At 41.7% G+C, this 16,788-nt stretch overlaps 1 protein-coding gene across 4 annotated transcripts in view; it reads right to left on the reverse strand.

The window, feature by feature from the left end:
- Positions 1-4,422: 4,422 nt before the first annotated feature.
- The window catches only part of LOC129017143 (ubiquitin carboxyl-terminal hydrolase 6-like), a 51,870-nt gene continuing 39,504 nt past the window's right edge, over positions 4,423-16,788 (reverse strand). For 3 of the 4 annotated variants that reach the window (XM_063656602.1, XM_063656604.1, XM_063656603.1), the window contains 6 exons: positions 15,911-16,031; positions 10,791-10,982; positions 8,513-8,801; positions 6,647-7,083; positions 5,883-5,975; positions 4,423-4,746 (listed from right to left, as the gene is read on the reverse strand). In XM_063656602.1, the coding sequence (XP_063512672.1) occupies positions 4,573-4,746; positions 5,883-5,975; positions 6,647-7,083; positions 8,513-8,801; positions 10,791-10,982; positions 15,911-16,031 (1,306 nt within the window). In that variant the 3' untranslated portion in view covers positions 4,423-4,572. Of the gene's footprint in view, positions 4,747-5,882; positions 5,976-6,646; positions 7,084-8,512; positions 8,802-10,790; positions 10,983-15,249; positions 15,619-15,910; positions 16,032-16,788 lie in introns of those variants that run through there. The other variant, XM_054457328.2, reaches the window with a different exon arrangement.

Here is a 16,788-nt window from a genome sequence, read left to right on the forward strand (position 1 = left end):
CTCCTGTATGGATCTCTGATCATAGAGGTGTGTGCATTTCTGACTTTGTGATTTCAATACTAAGGAAGCTGTTGGCACATTATCAAGGGAAACTGGGATCGCTGCTCCCCAACTTACACATTCTGGTGTGTCCCAGTAAAATTCTATATTCAGCCTCCAAACTAGCTGGGAAAAATGTGGCAAATCATCTACTTGCTCCAATTCAATGGTGTTTAGAAGTAAAAAGTCACTGTGAGCAGTGCCACCAAGTGGTGGAGAGACTCCATGCAGAATCGCCACCTTCAGCCAGAGAGGCTGGGAGGCCGAAGACCTCTCTCAACGCACAGGGCCGTTCAGAAACTAGAAACGAAATGCTTGCCCATCTCCCTAGGCCGCTCCTTCTGAGGCTTTTTGAGACAAGGTCTCACTGTCACCCAGGCTGGAGTGCAGTGGCACAATCGAGGCTCACTGCAACCTCAACCTTCTGGGTTCAAGCGATCCTCCCACCTCAGCCTCCTGAGTAGCTGGGGTGACTACAGGCATGGGCCATCACACCCAGCTGATTTTTTTTTTTTTTTTTTTTTTTTTTTTTAGTAGAAATGAGGTCTCGCCATATTGCTCAGACTGGTCTTGAACCAGCCCATTTTTAGCTTTTTAAAAGACAGCCATGGCCAGCCATGGCAGCTCACACTTGTAATCACTGCACTTTGGGAAGCTGAGGTGGGCAGATAGCTTGAGCCGAGGAGTTCAAGACCAGCCTGGGCAACATGGTGAAACCCCATCTCTACAAAAAATACACAAATTAGCTGGGTGTGATGGTGCACATCTGTGGTCCCAGCTACTGGGGAGGCTGAGGTGGGAGGATTGCTTGAGCCTGGGAGGTCAAGGCTGCAGTGAGCCATGATTACCTCACTGCATTCCAGCCTGGGCAACAGAGACCCTGTCTCTATTTAAAAAAAAAAAAGAAAGAAACCTAAAAACAGACTGGCACTTAAAAGAGTTGTGCTTCATTTTTTGACTTTCTGTACTAATTTTCTGTTTGTTCCTTTCCTTAAACAAGCTGCCACTGCTGCTGATTCAACGTTTCATTTTATATATATATATATATATATATTTTTTTTTTTTTTTTTGAGACAGAGTTTTGCTCTTGTTGCCCAGGCTGGAGTGCAATGGCGTGATCTCGGCTCACTGCAACCTCTGTCTCCCGGGTTCAAGCAATTCTCCTGCCTCAGCCTCCCAAGTAGCTGGGTTTACAGGCATGCACCACCATGCCCGGCTAATTTTGTATTTTTAGTAGAGACGGGGTTTCTCCATGTTGGTCAGGCTGCTCTGGAACTCTCAGCCTTAGGTGATCTGCCTGCCTTGGCATTCCAAAGTGCTGGGATTACAGGCGTAAGCCACTGGGCCTGGCCCATTTTATACATTTTTAATGTGTATTCTTGTTTTTGGAAAATGTGAACAGAGGACTATTAAACTCTTTTAGCATCAGTATAGCAAGGAGGTAAAACAACAAACAACAAAACAAACAAAAAAAACCCTTTTTGTAAAATAGGATTGAGTATCGTTGGATTGAGCACTTATCAAGCAACTGTGCCAGGCATTTGTGTCCTTCATTTAATTCTTACAAGCCTGAGTGTTCGGTATTTTAATTTTATAGGTGAACAAATAGAAGCTGAGGGTGAAGGACCTACAGCTGTCACGTTCATCTCTTCTCAACACTGCCAACTGTCCCCTTGGATCTCCCAGACAGACAAGGGACATCTCTGGTTTCTCAGTGCCCCCTAGAAACCTAGGGTCATTTCAAGGCATTATGCAAATGAGAAGCTTTCCTTCTCTTCACCTCATCTCCTGATCTGCACAAAAATGACTGTAGGACCCACTGTAGGTACCGATGTAGTCACCAATCCTCAGTTTACCACCTGCTCTCTACTTGCTTCCCTGCCATAACTTTCTAAAAGGGATGTGAGCCATGTTTAAAGTCACCTGGTCACTGGAGGGATCTTGTTCTACCCTCTGTAGTAGTACCTCTGTAGGGTAGTACCCACTGTAGGGATCTTGTTCTACATCAGTGGTTGCCAACGTTTTTGGCTCCAGGGACTGGTATTGTGGAAGACAATTTTTCCATGGACTGGGGGGATGCAGGAATGGTTTCAGGATAAAACTGTTCCCCTCAAATCATCAGGCATTAGATTCTCATAAGGAGCACACAACCTAGATTGCTAGCATGTGCAGTTCACAATAGGGTTCATTCTCCTGTGAGAATGACATGCTGCTGCTGACCTAACAGGAGGCAGAGCTCAGGTGGTAATGGGAGCAAGGGGGAGTGGCTATAAATACAGCTCACCGCTCACCTCCTGCTGTGCAGCCCGGTTCCTAACAGGCCATGGACGGTACTGGTCTGTAGCCCAGGAGTTGGGGAATCCTGCTCTACAGAGTTTCCAACCTCAGAGATGAAGCATCCCCTCTGTAAGTCAGAAAGAAATTATTCAAGTAGGAGAATTAAAACAGGATCACAGACAGGGAGGCTGAAGAGTTTGACATTCTGTGTTTACTTGTATGAGGAAAAACAGCACATAGAGGCATCCACAGTATTTAATTCGTTTGGATAACAGTTACAGATAAACAGGTACACCCATATACAATTACCAATACTTTTTATACAGTTCATATTTCAGTACATCAACACTATTTTATTTACACTCTATTTATGTACATTAACATCTTTCTAAAGCCAGTGCATTGTCAACAAGTTTTATACAGTAATTTACAAGATGAATGTAGTTAATAGTTAATTTAATAAATTTTCAGCTAGTTCATGAATTAAAAAAATTAATTACAACCAGTATAACAAACACAGAGCAAACAACATTAGTAGATTGTGCTACCTGCTTAAATAAAACATCTGTAAAGAAATTATTTAAAATCTTCCACTTTTTAATGGGACATGTCCAGGTAGGAATGGACAGATTTTATATACTGAACATCTTGAAACTATAAAGTATGCATTTTGTCTGACTTTATTACATTAGACAATTTAGGCCACTCCTACCTACTTGCAATTATATTTTTTCTGAAAAGGATTTCAATTTAGGTAGCCATTTCAGATAACCTTTCCAAATGCTCTGAGAACTAGATATTCATAGTTACTGGCCTCAGATATCAGAACGCAAATGCTTAGTTACACTGGTAATTACTACCTATGAGGAAGAAAGGCTAGTGGAATCTGACAGTTAATGAGAATCAACTTGCAAGGTCTAAATGAATAAACAAAGCCCCAAAATAAGGTGAAACATTTCCTTCAAGTATGTATTAAAAAACTACATGAAAAAACTCTACCTGAAATAAATAATATTTATACTTTTGTTCCAGTCTTGAATAATTAGAGCAAAAACGAAGTAAACAAAGAAACATAGCTTTCAATGACTACTGTAAAATTAAAAAAAAAGGCAAATATCAAAATAAAAAAATTAGTGAACATGCAAACAAAGCAAAACTAAAGTTGACTTCCTAAAACCACCAATTTCATTAAATATACTTATGAACTCCTAATGTCTGGGACGTGTTTTGTTTGTAATTTATAGCCCTTAGAGCCACCAAATACACACAAGCAAGTTCATTTGCATGTGTTCTCTCTTTTTTAAAGTGCAAAATAAACACAGAAAAGAACAACCACTAATTGCGAAACGTGATCTAGCTCTGATGCCGCTTACTTTCCCAGAAGCTCTTGTTGAAACATGTGCACGTGAAGATGCTGCAAATATTGGCAACTGCTCCCCTTCCCTCAGCATGGGCAGGGCCAGGGGTGCAGAATACATTTCTGAGGATACTTGAAGTATCCTAAATGTAAGATGCCTCCACTGGGAGGGCCATGGTAGCTGGATTTCCCAGGATGTTTTTCTTTCTACTGGGTCTCCCTCTGGGTGGAAGGCACATAGCTCTTAAGAGAGCCTCCCTTTCAGACTGACCACTCTATGCCCCTGCCACCAATGACTGGTTGTGCCTCAAACATAAACACAACGGCAAAAACAAAAAGCAAGAAAGACAAAGAAAGGGTATGGAAACTTTAAAAAATAAATTGAAAAATCCTCGCCCGTGCCGTAAGAATCATTTGCACACCTTCATGATCTGGCTTTCTCCATCTTGTCAATATAATGGAATAAACTTCGGGAAGAAGGAGGTAGCATATCATGTCATCCCTAGACAACATTACAATTTTTTGTTTTTTACTTTGACTCCAAGGAAATCTTTAATATTTGTTATGATTATTGGTAAACTCTATACTCACTACATATTTGTTCATATCTGGACAAGCACAGTTGAATTCTTATTTGGTCCCAGGTGGCTGGTGCCAAACCTTTTGTTTGCAGGCTAATGGTGGGATCTGCCTGAAAGTTCTCTATCGGACAACTTGTATGAGACTTTAAAATAAAATTATTGCTACTCTTAAAGTTAACTATTTTAATTAGAATTTGTATTCTAACAGGATAAAATAACTACATTTAGCTTGCCTTTCAGTGACACTTTTGCCAGGTACAGCTTGGCAAGGAGTCATCTCCCTCACCACCAAGCTGTCTAGCAGCCAGAGTGGTAGCTTTACTGTAACATACAGTACTTTTTGTAATCAGACTCAAAGTCTTCATCCATACTGCTTGTGTCTGCCATCTTTTTGCCATCAATCTTTGGCAGAAATTGTGCATAGTCTATCCCCTGCTGCTCATAGAAAAGAATGTAGGCAGAGTCGGTGTCAATTTCATCAGGGTGACATTCCTGAAAGGGCAAGAAAAACCTTTAACAAAAAGCCATCGCTATTATGGCTCTAAATCCTTGCCAGGAAAGGGAAGACCAACCCTCTGTAATTACTAAACCTGATTGCTTCCAATAAGCTCACTAGTTTGGCTGTCTCACACCTGCCCCTTTAAAATGAGCCCCATTATTTCCAACATTTGCTTTGGGGAAAATATTTTGACCACAGACAAGTCAAAACAGAATGACCTAAAACCCCATCAAATTCTATTTATTTATTTTGTATGTATGTATTTATTTTTTTGAGATGGAGTCTCACTCTGTCACCAGGCTGGTGTGCACTGGTGTGATCTCAGCTCACTGCAATCTCGGCCTCCTGGGATCAAGCGGTTCTCCTGCCTCAGCCTCCTGAGTAGCTGGGACTACAGGCATGTGCCACCACGCCTGGCTAATTTTTTGTAATTTTAGTAGAGACAGGGTTTCACCATATTAGCCAGGGTGGTCTCGATCTCCTGACCTCATGATCCACCCTCCTTGGCCTCCCAAAGTGCTGGGATTACAGGCGTGAGCCACCGCACTCAGCCCAACCCCATCGAATTCTAACAGTCTAGAAGATAGGAGCTTTTTGCATTAACTAACTCTTTTTTTTTTTTTTTTTTGAGACAGAGTCTTGCTCTGTTGCCCAGGCTGGAGTGCAGTGGTACAGTCTTGGCTCACTGCAACCTCCACCTCCCACGTTCAGGCCATTCTCCTGCCTCAGCCTCCCGAGTAGCTGGGATTACAGGCATGCACCAACATGCCCAATTAATTTTTGTATTTTTAGTAGAGATGGGGTTTCACCATGTTGGCCAGTCTGGTCTCGAACTCCTGACATCAAGTGATCCACCTCCTAAGCCTACCTCAGCCTCCCAAAGTGCTGGGATTACAGGCATGAGCCACTGTGCCCGGTCAACTAACTCTTTATTTTTCCTCACTACTCATGTTTTCATTCCCTACTCTGCATATCACTTTTGTTCCTTTAATACTGACAGCATCTATATATTGATTCTAAAAGAAATATCTATTTCCTATTCAAGAGATAGTCCATTATTTCAACAAATGTTCCCCAGTTCTGTTGATATTCTGTTTCTAACTTTCATTCAAAGATTGAGAATGTTTACCTCACAGATGCTGTCATTGTAGCAGTACCACTTGCAGTTTGGATTTTTGGCATAAGTGACGTAATGGCCCCCACTCAGAATTCCTGAATGGCACTGTAAGAGATAAGAGAGTGGAGGTATGTTAGTAGTTAACTGTACTATGGCCAGGATATAGCACTAGGATCTGAGCAGAAGAACACTGATCATGTAAATGATCAGTAGGTGAGAAAATATTTTAGAACCCTCTAACTTTCTCTAAAACCAAAATAAGCAAAAAGCAAAATACAAAAGTCATAAGCTCCAAGTCTTGTGTGGATAAACAATCATTTTATAATGTAATTACTATTATTATTATTATTATTATTTTGAGACAGGGGCTTGCTCTATCACCCAGGCTGGGGTGCAGTCGAGTGATCACAACTCTCTAAAGACTTGACCTCCTGGGCTCAGGTGATCCTCCTGCCTCAGCCTTCCAAGTAGCTGGGACCACAGGCACATGCCACCATACGTCGCTCCATTTTAAAATTATTTGTAGAGATGGGGCCCAGGCTGGTCTCAAACTCCTGGGCTCAAGCGATCCTCCTGCCTCAGCCTTCTAAAGTGCTGGGATTACAGGTGTGAGCCACTACACCTGGGCAAACCCAGATTTCTATGTTAACTTTGTCTATCACTAAGCTCAATGCTAGGAAACAAGCAGGACCTGAAAAATACTTGCTCATGAATACATGAAGACAAGTGAACAAAACACGGACCACTCTCTGAAAACCGTACAATAAACCACTTACTGAAATTGCATATAGATTATAAATAGGCTTAATATGAGTGTCTTCTCTTTGGTCATCAGTGCTGTCTTCTTCACTGTGGTTACCAAGCTGACCATTGCTGTAGCCATTGCCACAGCCATTGCCACATGCTTCATGCTTATAAAGGAATCCATTGGCCAAAGCTACCTCGTGGTCCTGAGGAGTGACCAGCTCTGGTTGGCTGTCCCCCTGCATATGCCCTCGGCTCAAGGCGTCAGCCAGCTCACAGATCTGCCCAGCCCCATTCTCTTTGCTGGCATCCAAGTTCTTCTTACTACTTGACAGTTTATTTTTGCTGCCAATCTGGGGCAGCCAGAGCCTCCCTTTGCTCCTCCCCAAAGTCTGTGGGCTGCTATTAGGGCTGCTGTTTTTGCTGGAGGGACAGCTGGTTCCACTTTTTCTTGATGAAGAAGGAGAACCTGTGAACAGGACAGAAGAAAAGATTCACAAATCCAAATGCCACAAAGTAAGCCAGCCCCAAATGCTAACTCTGAGGTTAGCTTCACAACTGTACACACAAAGGTAAAGACAGGGGAGTCGTGACTGGCTACCCTTTAGTTCCTATTATGTAGCCAGTAAGTTAGCCAGTAAGTTACATTTTTGTCTTCTTCAATGCCGAGTCCCTATAAGCAACAATGTCCTGAAAATGTAAAGTACATTATAGGGACTCAGAAAATAGCAGAAAGATGATTTATGTCAGATTCAGTTGAAAAAAATCTAACTATTAGAGTAAGGAGTTCTCCAAATACATATTCCTCCCCTTTGTAAAATTAGACAAAAAATGTGACCACCATTTACTGAGAACTTCCTGTTGTTAGGCATGGTACTGGGAATTTCTTGCTGTCCATTGTTACCTCTATGACTCACAAAAATCCTGTAAGGCTTTAAACTTTTTGGTTATAGCCTCTTACCCCTACCCCCTTTTATACATTTAAAAATTATTGAGAATCTTTAGAACTTTTATGTGAATTTTATCTATCAATATTTTCTGTATTAGAAACTAAACTGAGGCATGAAAAAGTACAATACATTAGCACAGACTTCACTGTCAAAGTGACGATATTCTTCCATGTCATGTTGTCTCTTACACCATTGTACATCTGTGAGAGAATGAAAGTGAAAAGGCACATATTGTCTTAGTATTTTTATGAAAATAGTTTTGGGCCAGGCACAGTGGGTCACACCTGTAATCCCAGCACTTTAGGAGGCTGAAGCAGGAGGTTCACTTGGGTGCAGGAGTTCAAGCCCAGCCTGGGAAACATGGCGAAGCACCATCTCTACAAAAAATGCAAAGATTAGCCAGGTGCAGTGGTGCGTGCCTGTAGTCCCAGCTACTCAGGAGGCTGAGGTGGGAGGATTGATTGACCTCAGGAGGTCGAGGCTGCAGTGAGCGGTCATCTGTGTTGCACCACTTCACTCCAGCCTGGGTGACAGAGGGAGACCCTGTCTCAAAAAAATAAAAAATAAAATAAATAAATAAAAAAAGAGTTTTGATCCTCTAGACCCCCTGAAAGATGGGGAACCTCAGAACTTTCACTATAAGGGGACAAGACAGCAGCTACCATTTCTGTTTACCATACATCAGGCACTGTGTGAAGTGCTTTACTCTCCATGTGTCAAACTCTCAACTCTGTAAACCTGGCATTATCTCCATTTTACAGATGAGAAAATAGATTCAGGGAGGCTGAATCTCTTGCTAAAACTTACATAGCTTAAATACAGATAGGTCTGATTCCAGATAGGTTCCTTCCACTCAACCAACCTGATGTTCCAGAACAGAAGACAGAGGAACATATGTAGCCTACAGGAGTCCCAAGAAAGCAACTGCATAAGGCCCCCAGGCCTCACCTTTTGGGCTGCTGCTGATGTTAGCGCTGAGTGAGGATGGGCTTTTGCTCAGGAGCATGTCCTCTTCCCCAGCCGAACTCTGTGCATCCACTTTCTTCACCTCTCTTGCCAGAATCCTGGGCTTGGAGAGCTCATCCCCCTGGTGTGTGAATGGTTTATGCTGGCAGAGAGCTGGGTCTTGTGATAACAAAAAAGCACTCGGGTCAAAACTTTCCCGAGGAAATTTGACAATTTTCTGTGATTTTATCCACTGATCATTTACAAATTGAAATCGCTTAAGGTGAATAATCTGGAGAAGCAAAGGTAGAAAACATCGCATTAAAGCATTCTGAAGATACAAAATTTACATGGAAAAAACAAGTCAAATACATGTGAATGTTTGGGAGTATATAACAGAACATTTACTCTTCATTATTTTTTAAAGACTTCAAAAATATGGTTTCATAAAGGCCTCTACAGAGGCCCCAGTGCACTGGTGTGCTTGTGCACACACACTCAACTCAGCAGTGTGGCACAGCCACATGACTGCACAGTGGGTATTGCCTCCAGGCTCAGTTGCTCTTCTAGAGTCCACAAAGGGCTAGCCTAAGCTTCCACTCTCCACAGAGCCAGAAGTTCAACCTCTCCTGAAGTTCAAATTCACCACGTTGTACCCCTTGTGGCAGTTCTCACATACACTGAATTGCAGTTACTGGGCTACATGACTGCTCTGCTTGTTTTATTTGATGATTATATGAAAATATATACTTGTTAAAATTCATCAAACTGGATATTAAAAATCTATGCTTTTAATTGTATGTTAATTATACCTCAGTTTTTTTAAAAGGTCTCCCCCTCGGCCAGGTGTGGTGGCTCACCCCTGTAATCCCCACACTTTGGGAGGCCGAGGCGGGTGGATCACGAGGTCAGGAGATCGAGACCATCCTGGCTAACACAGTGAATCCTCATCTCTACCAAAAAATAAAAATAAAAAACACCTAAAAAATTAGCCAGGTGTGGTGGTAGGCACCTGTAGTCCGAGCTACTCCAGAGGCTAAGGCAGGAGAATGGTGTGAACCCGGGAGGTGGGGCTTGCAGTGAACTGAGATCTTGCCACTGCACTCCAGCCTGGGCGACAGAGCGAGACTCCATCTCAAAAAAAAAGGTCTCCCCCTCCCCATCACCCACCTTGTCCCCAAGCCTGCCCCTTCCCTCTAGTTCCTATCTGTGGAGCTAGCTGACAACCAGTGTTATTAATTTCTTGTGCATCATTCCCTAGGAAGCTGTTCTGGTCTAAGAAAAACCTACATTCAGCTTCACAGAGTTGTGTGACAGAGACATGAATGGAATAAGAAAATACAGCTGGGCACGGTGGCTCATGCCTGTAATTCCAGCACTTTGGGAGGCCAAGGTGGGTGGATCACCTGAGGTCAGGAATTCGAGACCAGCCTGGCCAACATGGTGAAACCCCATCTCTACTAAAAGTACAAAAATTAGCCGGGTGGTAGTGGTGCGCGCCTGTAATCTCAGCTACTCAGGAGACTGAGGCAAGAGAATCACTTGAGCCTGAGAGGTGGAGGTTGCCGTGAGCTGAGATTACAACACTGCACTACAGCCTGGGTGACACAGTGAGACCCTGTCTCAAAAAAACAAAAAAAGAAAATACATATAAATATCTGATTAAAATATGCCAGTACCTTACAGTTACACTGATCTTAATGAATAGGAAGATTTGTCACTTCAAACTCTCCTGACAAACAAAAGGACAGTCTCCTAATCCATGAAGGGAGAAGGCAGAAGTAAATTAAATCTAAAAGAACACGCAGGCCCTAGTGCACTGGTGTGCTTGTGCACACACACTCAACTCAGCAGCGTGCCACAGCCACATGACTATGTGCAGTGGGTGTTGGGGGCTCCGGGCTCAGTTGCTCTTCTAGAGTCCACAAAGGGCTAGCTTAAGCTTCCTCTCTCCACAGAGCCAGAAGTTCAACCTCTCCTGAAGTTCAAATTCACCACGTTGTACCCCTTGTGGCAGTTCTCACATCGCACTGAATTGCAGTTACTGGTCTACATGATTGATCTCTTCTTCTAGGATATAAGCTTTTTAGGAAAAGGAACTACCAAATATTTGTAGAAAGATTCATCTCTGTATTCAACATAAAAACCTTGTACAGAAAGTGTTTTAAACGCTGCTGCAGGAAAAGTCTTATTCTCAAAAATAACAAAACCTCCTGTTTGTTCATGTCTTCTTTCTTTTCTGCTAGATTCCTGCTCTCTCAGAGGCAGGACTGTAACATACCAGGAAGGGTGGAAGCCTCCAGAGATCCAGCTTCTGTGTTGCTAAGCAGTGGGTCTTACACTTGGAACAGTAGTACATGTCATTTTCCCCTAGCTCTTCCTCACTGGTGAAAGCACGGAGACAGCTGTCCAGGTTGATGGGCTTGGCTTGCGCTCGCCGACTCTGCTGCACACTTTCATGCTTATCTACAACCTGTAGGTAGAGGGAACAGGAGGAAAGGGGTATGTGGGAAGGCATTTAAACTGGTGATATAGCTATGCATCAACCTCTCGGTCACTCACCCTTCTTTTACTCTATATAAGGAAAAAGAAAATACAACTGGCTGGGTATGGTGGCTCAGGCCTGTAATCCCAGCACTTTAGGAGGCCAAGGTGGGGGGAATTGCTTGAGTCCAGGAGTTGGAAACCAGCCTGGCCAACAGAGTGAGACCCTGTCTCTGTAAAAGAAAAATCTAAAAATTAGCTGGGCATTGTGGCGCACATCTGTAGTCCCAGCTACTCAGGAGGATTGCTTGAGCCTGGGAGCAGAGGTTGCAGTGAGCTGTGATTATGCCACTGCACTCCAGCCCAGATGACAGAGAGAGACCCTGTCTCAAAAAAAAAAGGGAAAAGAAAACACAATCCAAACTAGAGTCTGAGCAAATACAGCACCTACACATTTATTCACAAATGTTACATCGTAACATTCTGGATAAAATTTCTATTTATATGACCATAGCTTTTCTTGAAAAATTTTTGAATGCTTCAAAATGACAAAAACAAAACGAATTGCATTTATTTAACAACTTTGGAATCTTATAAGGGATTACATGTGAGTTGGCCCTCAAGCCAGGGGTGCTGATAGTAGGCCATTTATTTTTAATCAGAAAGCCAGAGCATTATTAGTATGCTGCAGAGTTTACAGAGGCTAGGAGAAATAATGTGAAACACAGAAACCAGAGCCGGATGAAATAAGGGCACAGAAAATCTCACCATGAGAAGACAACACAGCAGAGCATGAAACACCACAGGGTACAACTCATTTGCATCTGATCCCATGTATCACAGAGTTATCAGAATACCAAGTCTATAATTATCTGTCTCCTCCCTCATGGGGCCTTTTTATCTGAGATGGCAACAAAAGGAAGAACAAGCTCAAGAGTGTGCTGCTTTTGTTGAGAAGGCCCCTAATACCCACCCAAACCTTTGGGGTCCTGTTAATCAGCATGTTAGGCTGTGGAACAAGAAGGAGTTAAGTGTAAGAAAGGAGAGAGAGCAAAGAATGGGCGGAGTGCATGGATGTATGTTGGGGGTGGTGTAGAATGAAGAAGAAGGAGAGAAGGAAGGATCTAGAGTGCAGCAAAAAAGAAAGAATTTTTCCCTCTCCATGCCTGGCTGCTACCTGACAAACAATCAAGAACCATAGCGCTGGGATCCTTCTGTTTGTCCCTCTAACGTATGGGAAGGTGGGTGAAGCATCAGGGTTATGAATGCTACCATAAGACTTCACACAGTATATATTTGTGTCCCAAAGCAGAGCCCGGACCACAAGGCCCACACTGACTGCCTCTCTGTGGCAAACGTCACATATGTCCATCACCCACCCTATTTATTGCTCCTCCCTTCCAGAGGTGAACTTCCTCCATGAATTTCCCTTCCTGAAACTCATGATGGGAACCTCAGGCTGCCTGGAATACAAATTGGCACAGCTCAGGACATTCAGCTTAGCATGGGTTTTTCAGGCGAGACTTTTTCCCTATATGAGAGTCACGAGGCTGTCAAATGCTGTTATAAACTAGCAAGGTTGGGTTTGATCATGCAGTTAAGGTTCTAGCACTGCATAACTATCCAGGCTAAAGAGCTCATTTAAAAAGGGGAACTTAGAGGAAAATTCTTTTTTTAGAAAGGGAAATCTGGCTTGGACTTGGGTTATAGACTTCTTTTTTGAGTACAAATTCTGTAGTAACAAGATATTAACTGTCATCATCTTTCGAACTGGTCACTCAAGGAAAAAACTGACGTTCTTCAAAAGCAAACATGCTGTATCATAGTTGTTGCAATGAGTAGAAAAAGGGGTGTATCATATACGATAGTGTTTCCTTTCTCATAGCAGTTAAATATTATCTCTATTATCTCTACCAGGAATACTTTATGGCCAACCACAAATTAGAGTAAGCTAGTAAAGAATGTTGATTTTTATTGACTATATTTTCTGTGGAACACAGGCTACAGTGCTAGATGAAGACAGGGAGGAAAGAAGGCTGATAAAAAACGTAATTGTGGACTGCACTGACAATAATTTCTATTTATCAGTAAAATTTCCCAAAGTGATAAAGATTCCCTTTACCTCTTGGGATCCATGCTTAGATCCTCTACTATTGTTTAAACACTCAATAAATTACTTATAGGCACCCTCTTCTTTTCAGAGTTGCTTTAAAGCTCATCTTAACACAAAACACAGGAAATGAAGTAATAGTTTTCATATAAGACTATTAAAAAAAAGAGAGGGGCCTAAGAATTTGTCTAGTTTAATTTTCTTTTTTTCTTTCTTTCTTTCTTTTTTTTTTTGAGACAGGGTCTTGCTTTGTTACCCAGGCTGGAGTGCACTGGTGAGATCACAGCTCACTGCAGCCTTGATCTCTTGGGCTCAAACAATCCTCCAACCTCAGCCTCCCAAGCAGCTGGGACTATAGGTGCACACCACCACACCTGGCTAATTTTTGCATTTTTTGTAAAGACAGGGTGACATCATATTGCCCAGGCTGGCATCTAGTTTAATTTTCTACTGAGGAATCTGAGGTCCAAACAGGAGAGAAATAAAAAGGATAAGAGTGATTGTCCCTCTATTTTTTTCTGATTACTAGTATAATATTCATGTGGAAATTTTGGAAAGCAGAGAAAAATGTAAAAAGGCAGGGGATACTTTTATATTCTTAACACAAAGGCAACCACTGTCAAAATATTGGCAGATTTTCTTCTGTCCTTTTTCCCAAATAGTATTATTTTCAATATTGAAGGTATTATTTCCAGTATATGCAACTTTATGTCTTGTTTTTAAAAAAATGTTCACATATCATAAGCATGTTCCCATAAATGTTAGCAAAAACCCCTGGTAATCATTTTCAACAACTGCATTATATTTTATCCAATGAATACGCCATGCTTTATTTAACCATTCCTCTAATGTGAGACAAATTTAAGTTGTTAATAACTTTTTACTCTCCTAAAAAATGCTATGATGATATCTGCCTGCAAATTATGGAGTAATTACAGAGTATTCTCCCCTCAGATAAATTCCTAAAAGGGAAATCACTGGAATAAAAAATATAAAGCATATGGGCAATAATCCCAATTTAAACCATGGTATCTCTTTTGTCTACATGACTTTCTAAGCACATGCAGAAACTCTACGTGTAGTGGAGCCCAGATTAGGCATATGGCCCCACTCCCTAGCAAGGCATCAATAGCCCTTCATTTCCATGGTATCCTAAGTGCATCACTGAAAGTGGAAGTAGGGTGAGATTTAACAGGTCATGTAGGCCATTTCCTATAAGCAGGATGTCCTAAAGAGCTTTTCAGATTGCACACTGGATTTGTTAAAAAGGGGAAGAGATTTATAGAGCCAAATAATTTATCATCATTGACAGTAATGTCTTGTCAGAATAATGCCCTGTCAGATTTTGTGCTGACAAAGATTTATGAATCTATCAACTGGTAAAATTTTCCCTCCTTGCTAGTGAGCATGATCTAGAACATTAGTTTCTCTTCAGCTTTCTTTAGCTTTAGCCTAGTGATCTTTCATTTGACAAGTATCCACAAATTATACTTATTCCTGGCTAGAAAGGGCTCCCAGGAGCCTTGGTGTGTGGGGCATATTTTGGGATCTAAATAGGAAACTAGGTCTAGAATTGGTAATTTCCCCAGTCCTCCATAGAATAACAAGACAGAAAAGTCAGTTACCATTACTAACTTATCCAAAGGGAATGCTTTAAAAAATAGTAAAGGAAATTTCTGCCTATCAAGAGCCATAAAAATGCAAAAACCACTACAATTCCTCATGTGACTTAAGGAACCCCTTTGACTCTGTGGCTTTTACCTCTCTATCAGATTCTTAATGTCTTTACCTTTCAAATAATATTTGGTTGATTAAAAACTGCCTGAGGTGAACATTTTTAGGTATGGAGTTAAAATTATTTCTGAAGCAACATTTTCAAAATTTAAAAATTGCTCTGGCCAGACAGTGACAATAGAAGAATGTGAAGTGTGAAGAGTGGCCATTGAGATGTGCTCTTAGGTACCCAAAATTGAAACATTTCAATCCTTTCTCTAACTTTTCTGATCACTATGCCTATTAAAGGTAGCAGCTATAGCCCTGGGACACATTTGAACCAAGTAACTGTGATTATCAAATGCTGCAACTTCAATAATATTTAACAGAGAGATGCTTATTGATATGCCATGGCCAGACACAGTTTGGTTTCAAGGTTCACTGATTAATATTTTTGAAATTTCATGCCTGCTATAGTTTGGATATGGTTTATTTGTCTCCACCAAAATGCATGTTGAAATCTGATTCCCAATGTGGTGTTTTTAGGAGGTGGGGCCTAGTAGGAGGTGTTTGGGTCATAGGGGTGAAACTTTCATAAATGGTTGGTGCCATTCTTGCAGTAGTGAGTTCTCTTCTGAGAACTTAGTTTCCAAGACAGCGGGCTGTTAGAAAGCGAGGATCTTCCTCCTGTTTGGTCCTCCCTCTTGCCTGTGTCTGTTCTCCTTTGATCTTCTCTGCCATGTTATGATGCAGCACAGAAGCCTTTGCCAGAAGCCAGGACCATGTCCTTGAACCTCCCAGGCTGTGGAACAGTAAGCTAAGTAAACCTCCTTTCTTTATAAGTTACCAGCCTCACGTACTCTGTTATAGCAACAGAAAATGGACAAAGACAATGCCCCAATACAATGAACTTCAGAAGCTGGAAAATGAAAAAGCTCAAGCAAACATGTCAATATATTAGGTGCCATAGAGGATGCCAATGAAGGCTTTTCTGGTTGTTTTTAAATTGTCTCAAACAGAAATGGCATAAGAGTTACACTGGGGGAAATTTCCCATATAAAAACCACCATTTTATGGTGGCCCTAAACACTTACCCTTTCCTGGGACATTTCATAGTGGAGGTGAAGGGCTGTGGGGTCCCAATCCACAGCAATATAGGCATTTCCAATGAAAGCTCTGTCTTCCCCACAATCAATTTTACACCCTCTGCAAAATCTAAAAAGGGGGGAAAGATCCACAGAGGAAGAAATAATTATGAAGGAATTTAAATTTTCTTAATAAAAAATATTCTCCCTTCCTACTTTTCTGCTTTCCTCTTGGGCCTCACAATTTGTCATGGGCTTCTAACTTCAGACTCTGATAAATGTAGGGATACCTACTAATAATTATTATCATTTCAGGGAATCATGCTTTTCACTTTTCAAGTCTTTATTTTTACAAAGTACTTGGTAACCATCTGTTAATCACAGGAAGATGTGAACTTTATGGCAAAGAAATGACATGGGAATTGACTGTTTGAGATACTACAGCATGCAAGAAATTCCAAATTCAGTTATTTAATGCTCTGAGGTAGGACAATTTATCTGGTATAACACCTAGCTCCTTGTTTGTAAAATGGCAGTTTAAATAAATGCATATAAAAGTTTACAGAGGCTGGGCATGGTCGTTCATGCCTGTAATCCCAGCACTTTGGGAGGCCGAGGTGGGTGGATCACCTGAGGTCAGGAGTTCGAGACCAGTCTGACCAACATGGTGAAACCCTGTCTCTACAAAAACTACAAAAATTAGCCAGGCACGGTGGCGGGCACCTATAATCCCAGCTCCTTGGGAGGCTGAGGCAGGAGAATTGCTTGAACCTGGGAGGTGGAGGTTGCAGTGAGCCGAGGTCATACCACTGCACTCCAGCCTGGGCGACAGAGTGAGACTATGTTTCAAAAAAAAAAAAAGTTTATAGAGTTGCAGCGGTAGGGTG

This window comes from Pongo pygmaeus, chromosome 19, assembly GCF_028885625.2.
Source record: "Pongo pygmaeus isolate AG05252 chromosome 19, NHGRI_mPonPyg2-v2.0_pri, whole genome shotgun sequence".
Taxonomy (NCBI): domain Eukaryota; kingdom Metazoa; phylum Chordata; class Mammalia; order Primates; family Hominidae; genus Pongo; species Pongo pygmaeus.